The sequence below is a fragment of the Nansenia antarctica genome (genome assembly GCF_963989245.1).
Source record: "Nansenia antarctica genome assembly, chromosome: 11".
NCBI classification, from domain to species: Eukaryota; Metazoa; Chordata; class Actinopteri; order Argentiniformes; family Microstomatidae; genus Nansenia; species Nansenia antarctica.
In genome coordinates this window covers 8,089,607-8,095,609 of record NC_137681.1, presented here as the reverse complement: position 1 = coordinate 8,095,609, position 6,003 = coordinate 8,089,607, and the positions used below count along the sequence as shown (strand labels likewise).

General features: G+C 42.3%; 1 protein-coding gene across 4 annotated transcripts in view; it reads right to left on the bottom strand.

Moving 5' to 3' along the window:
* Nucleotides 1-3,919: 3,919 nt before the first annotated feature.
* LOC308167110 (cytohesin-1-like) overlaps nucleotides 3,920-6,003 on the bottom strand; it is a gene marked incomplete at its 5' end in the record, with an annotated part of 12,659 nt that continues 10,575 nt past the window's right edge. For 2 of the 4 annotated variants that reach the window (XM_080541483.1, XM_080541485.1), the window contains 6 exons: nucleotides 3,920-4,054; nucleotides 4,250-4,404; nucleotides 4,566-4,637; nucleotides 4,778-4,854; nucleotides 5,689-5,812; nucleotides 5,967-6,003. The exon at nucleotides 5,967-6,003 is cut by the window's right edge and continues 112 nt beyond it. In XM_080541483.1, coding sequence (XP_080397609.1) covers nucleotides 3,976-4,054; nucleotides 4,250-4,404; nucleotides 4,566-4,637; nucleotides 4,778-4,854; nucleotides 5,689-5,812; nucleotides 5,967-6,003 — 544 coding nt within the window. In that variant the 3' untranslated portion in view covers nucleotides 3,920-3,975. The remainder of the gene's footprint in view (nucleotides 4,055-4,249; nucleotides 4,405-4,565; nucleotides 4,638-4,777; nucleotides 4,855-5,688; nucleotides 5,813-5,966) is intronic. The other 2 variants (XM_080541484.1, XM_080541486.1) reach the window with 1 other exon arrangement.

Genomic DNA, 6,003 nt, shown 5'->3' with positions numbered 1-6,003 from the left:
TAGAAAAGGCGTATGTTGTAATACACATATAATACACATTGCTGAAACCTGCTGCAACACGGATAGAGGTAGCTCTGGTTGCTGTGACTGTCCATTCAGCATCACCAGACGCCAAGCAACCAGGACCGTGGGCAGCTCCGAACCAGACTTAGCTCTGCAACTACACTAGCGCCAAACACAAAATTCAAACTATTGCATTTATCAGGGTTCCCTTCTGAAACATCAAATTCAAGCACTTTCAAGACTCAATTCCCTCAAATTCAGGACCCAACACAGCATAGTTTGAGACAGATCTAGATGAGAATTGATATAGGCCTAATAGGAACTATCCGCTCACAGACAACAATTAAAAAGAGAGGCTTGAATGTGTGAACACTAGATGGTCTCTTGCCGTCTCTACCACAGCACAGCAAAACAATATATTGTGAAATATGTGTAAAGTTAAGCAATAGAGACTTATTTACTAGTTGTTGTTTTTTTAAATATATATATTTTAAAAAATAGAGAGAGAGAGACAGAGAGAGACAGAGAGAGAGAGAGAGAGAGAGAGAGAGAGAGAGAGAGAGAGAGAGAGAGAGAGAGAGAGAGAGAGAGAGAGAGAGAGAGAGAGAGAGAGAGAGAGAGAGAGAGAGAGAGGGGGGAATTCAAGCACTTTCAATGACCCATGTCTACTTTCAAAAACTTTTAAGACCTTGATTTTTTCCCCCTCAAATTCACAAACTTTCATGGATTTCAAGGACCCGTGGGAACCCTGCTTTATTGGATATCACAATGAATGTACCTGAGTGTATATACACTCCAGGTTCATCAATCTGTGGTTCCAGAAGTCCAACTCCACTCTTGGCAGTGGGTTCAGGCCATCCAGTATTGGCTGGGCTGAGTCTTTACTCAGAAACTCGTGCACTTGGTGAGTCCAGTCGATTATCACCGTTTCAAATGCATGCATCAACTTGAGGTCTATCATGTTCTGTATATCATCGATATAGCCCCTATATCGAGGAGAACATGATTAGATCCGTTTTGTTCCATATTTGTATTCATTGTGTAATGTGTAGGAAAGGTAAGACTTTCAGTGATTGATGGATTTACCCGGAATTGTCTCCAAGACGAGCATCTGCGTTTTCCGGCAGTGGCAAAAATGTTCTGCCTTTGATTTGACCTCCAGTGACGAAAACTTCATTCTTAAATTTGTGTGCATGGCGAGACACATCATCTGAGACCACCTTAGGCCAACGTTTGGTGTTGTCTCTGTTGGTGAGTAAAGGATAGACAATCTGCCGAAACACGTTAGTTAGTCAGTCAAATGGTTATTTCCTCAGCAGAGCAACCATACCTGTGCGCTGTGGCCATCTTTCCAAGTATTTTTTATTCAAAAGTTACACAATACAATATGATTAAACATGTTGATTTTCAATTTTGTACAAATTTCTGCCCACCCCCCCACCCAAAATATGCCAACACAGAGCCCCATGTAGAATAAAATGTGCTTGTGGAACCTCTAATTGTGTATTTATTTTTTTCTAATTTAAGATATAGCATTAGCCAAGCTTACCTCCTCTATCACGCCAATAGTAGCGTCCACAGGCGAATTGGAGACGTCTCCGATCAATAAATGTTTGATATTGTCTTTGGTGACAACCTCTTTATCCTTTTTGATGAAATACACAGCTTTGCTTTTAATATTTTGTGGGAATCGAAGGCTGGCTACCAGTTGGGATGCGGCATTGGCGTAGATAACCAGGCTGGCGGTGTCAGGTTTCTCAAAGAAATTGCCGATGAGAGTCCGGTTGTCCTCAGCCGCGATGAACTTGTGCCATTTGTCTTGCTTCAATTTCAAGGCCTTTAAAGTGACATCCTGTAGAAATGCTATTCTCTTATCTTCTCCCTCCATGTTTAGCTTGACAGCCAGCTAACTGTTAGCTAGCTATTCCTAATAATGTGTCTGTATATATGGCTCTTTAGTTGACTTCTCCTCGCTAACTAACTTCAAACTGTCAAAACCGTTGAAAACTTTTGAGAAATGCTCCGCGCGCTCAGCTTTCACATCCAACGGTCATGTCATTGGCCCAGCGACCGGAAGGCTCGAGGTGCCATATTATTATATATATTTAATAATAATATTATATATTATTATTATATGCAGCATCAAGTCTGACAACATACTTAATTTTTGTTGTTGTTGTTGTGGTTTTTGTTTTTCAAACAAAGAAAACATGTGTATTATTTTGAGCATTTATGATTTATTTCTGTCCGTGCAAGCTTACACAAAAAGGTGGCACTGTTTATAAGCTACTTTTTATGACACAAAACAAGACAAAGAACTTAACATTAAATGATATTATGCAGTCTAGATAAATAAACAATACAAGCTTGACATACATTTTTATAATCAGTGCACTGAGAACAAAATAACTCAACATTAAAATGCATTTTCTGTTAATGATGAAGAAAAAACAAAACACAGATCAACATGAGGATTTGAAACATTTGTATAGTTGGTGGTTCAAAATGACCGGATGTTAAGTTCAAAAGAATAATGTTCTCAAAACGAGTCAGCCATACCACAGTCCATTAATTCCAGTGCAATGACTCTTTTCAAAACTGCACTATGAATTCCTTGTACAACATATATTATAATATATAATATATTTCAATCTTTCACATAACAAATCCTTCCTTGCATGTATTTACTGTCTACTTATCAGAATACTGTACCAAGTATTTCTGAATATTTCAACCCCAGTGAAATGATATGTTACTTCTCCCACTCACTATCTCTCTCTCCATTCCCCCTCTCTCTTTCTTTCACTCCCACTCCATGTGAATGTGCAGCTGTAATAACTGAGGAGTTAAAACAAAAAGAGTTAAACTAACAATAATGGCCATGGCAGTTGCATGACAAGGCTTTGGCATAAATAAAAAAAAAACATTCTAATGACTTCTTAGCTCCCATATCTCACCCTGACAATTGCTCTTCACTCTTGGTCCTCGAGAGCCGCAAAGCATACAGGCTTTTGTTCAACTCTATTACAAACACATCTGATTCATCCAGCCAATCAAGGTCTTGATTACTTGAAGCTAGTGGGGGGGGTAGTGGTGGTCTAGTGGATAGTGTGTTGGACTTCCGATCGGAAGGTTGTGAGTTCAAATCCCGCCTGAAACCACACCACTACTAGTGTGCCCTTGAGTAAGGCACTTAGCCCTCAGTTACTCCAGGGGGACTGTCCCTGTAATTCGTAATTGTAAGTCGCTTTGGATAAAAGCGTCTGCTAAATGGCAAAATTATAAAATTATAATGCTGGGCTCGGACTAAAGCCTGCACATACTGTGGTCCTCCAGGACCAGGAGTGGGGAGCACTGGACCAAAATGGAAATCTTCAACCATAGCCATAGAAAGAAGTGGTTCCTATTGTAACAGTCAAGTATGAAACAACACAACACTTACTTAGAAGAGAGATTGAACAGTGTTTTGTTTCTGTAGTAACATGACAGCGATGTGAGAGTGAAACCCTCGGAAAGGAGATTTGTGTAAAAATAGGTTTGTGTCGCTTTCGTCTGGTCATTTATCCCAAAGCCCTACAAAGACTCATCGGTGGCAAGTTTAGGAAATCTTCCACATTCAGTCAGACCTGCTGAGTTGAGATGTGTGTGTGTGTGTGTGTGTGTGTGTGTGTGTGTGTGTGTGTGTCTTTGCAGGGTGTACAATTCTCACCAGGGAGCAACAGGATAAGTATCAACAGGAGGGGAAAAAGGAGGTCCAGTCCTTCCTGGTCTCTGCTCTAAACCTGTGCCCAACTCCCCACCAACCAAAAAAACTATAAAACAACCTATGTATCCATACATCCGCCAATCCTCCACCTCAAGGTCCATTATGCAGGTCTACATTTCAGGCCCATAGTTATGGTCCATAGCCTGTAGACTGAGTTGGTGAGTGAGGCCTGATCTCTTGCTTCATCACTGAAGCCTGGGCCTCTCCTAAAGCCTCTTCAGGGAGGAGACCCTCTTCTTCCGGGCAGCCAGCATCTCATAGAAGGGGTCTCTGCTTATTCCAGATCTACGGAGGAAGAGGGAGGGAGGGAGGGAGGGAGAGGAAAGTGGAAGAGAGAGGAGGAGGAGAGAAGTAAATAAAGGATATCTTAGGAAATAGATTGAGTCTAAAATATTGACCAACTTTAAACTAATGCTACAATGATTGTATAACAAATGGGTAAACTCTTGCACTTGAACTGAAGAATGGTACATGACTTACTTGATGCTGTTGATCCACTCGTCCTTCTCTTCGGTAGTGGGGGCAGAGATTCTGTAAAATGTGTGGTTGCCCTCAACAACCCGACCGTCCGCCTCTGTCTTACATGCTTTGATCACCTGATCCTTATGGTCTGAGATGTAGAGCTCAAAACAGTTCTGAAAGGGGAGGGAGGAGAGGGGAGGGGAGGGGGGGTGAAAAAGAGTGGAAGAGGTTTAAGAGTGTGGCTTCTTGGAGAGAAAACAAGAGAAAGGCCAGGGCAAAAAGCTTAGGTGACCAGTAGAGGTAGAGATGGAGAAAAAAGAGAAAGAAACGTTACTGGCTTTTTGGAGTCCTCTACTTCTCGGATACTCAGGTTTTCCAACGGAATGATTCCTCTGGGCTCCTTATCCTGAGAGAGAGGAAAGGGTTGAGCTCACAACTGGTACATTGAAAGTCATGCAGAGAAAGCATCACTAAGAAGAAACAGTTGACTCAGAGAGAAAAAGGAGGCAAGACCGCATAGCTATAATCAAAGTAGTAGTAACTCACAGTGGTGTATTCAAAGTAGTAGAGGCAGTTGTCTGTGAGGATGAACCATCGTCTCTTCCAGGTCTTCACACGCCCACCTGAGGGTTAGAGGTGAGTCAGGGGTCATGAGATCACAGAGGAGAAAGGTTAGAGGTCAAAGCTACCAAGCAAGGCAAAATGTCACACCCATCCCTAGCTTCTCTCGCTATACGTGCAGCATTGGGCCCATAGTAGTGATGTTATGGACAGAGACAGATAGACAGACACATGGCAGCACATCGATGGCATAGACATTAGCCAGCATCAGATTGGTTGAGAGGTTGAGAAGCTGATTGGTTGATGAGGTTAGGGTTAAAGGTTGGTTGAGTTGGCAGGCCAATGACCCCTGCAGTAAGAAGCCAAGCCAACCTTTACCTTTTTCATAGCCATGGCAACATAGAAGCACTCAAAAACTCACCAGCCAGCTCCAACACACATTCAGCGCCTCAATTGCCTCAAGATTTGACAATAATCAAAATCCATTTCATTCCCTCGAATGAAATAATTGTTAAAGGGCCATAATTGTCAAATGGTGCCAAGGAAAAACTCAGCAGCGAAGCATACAGAGGCTAGGATAAGTAAAAAATAAATAAATAAAGCAGGGTGGGGCGTGGGGAGTGTTGCACGCTGAAGCAAAGCGCATACAGGCTATTAAGGCTGAGCTTCCATACTGTTCATACATACCTCCTGGAGACCAAACAATGGGGGGAAATAAAAAAAATATACCAGGAGGGAGAAAACAAAAGCAAAGAAAATTAAGTAATGAGTAATTATACCATGGTAACCAACATCAGAGAGACACATTAGGGAAGGTGCAGTACTTCTGCGTGTCCACTAGATGGAGTGCCACTCTAGGTGGAGCAACTACTACAGGATCCCATTATCACGCACACACTCGCACGCACCTAGTTTGAGTAGCCAGCCCTCCCTGTCAGGGTTGAAGAAGGTGTGTGTGAGGTCATTCCCATCATCCTCAGGGATCTTGAAGGGCTCGTTCTTGATGCTCTCATAAAGGTTCTACACAGAGAGAAGGGGGGGGGGTGAACAAGGGGAAAATAATGGGTAGTTTCATAAGGGTAGTTTCAAGTGTGAGCAAGTCCTCTGGTGTGGATAGAGGGAGTGAAAAAAAATAAAAAAAGGAATAAAGAGATGGATAGTGAAAGAGACCTACCTTGAGTAGGTCCTCTGGTAGGTCTCCTCCGTCGTTG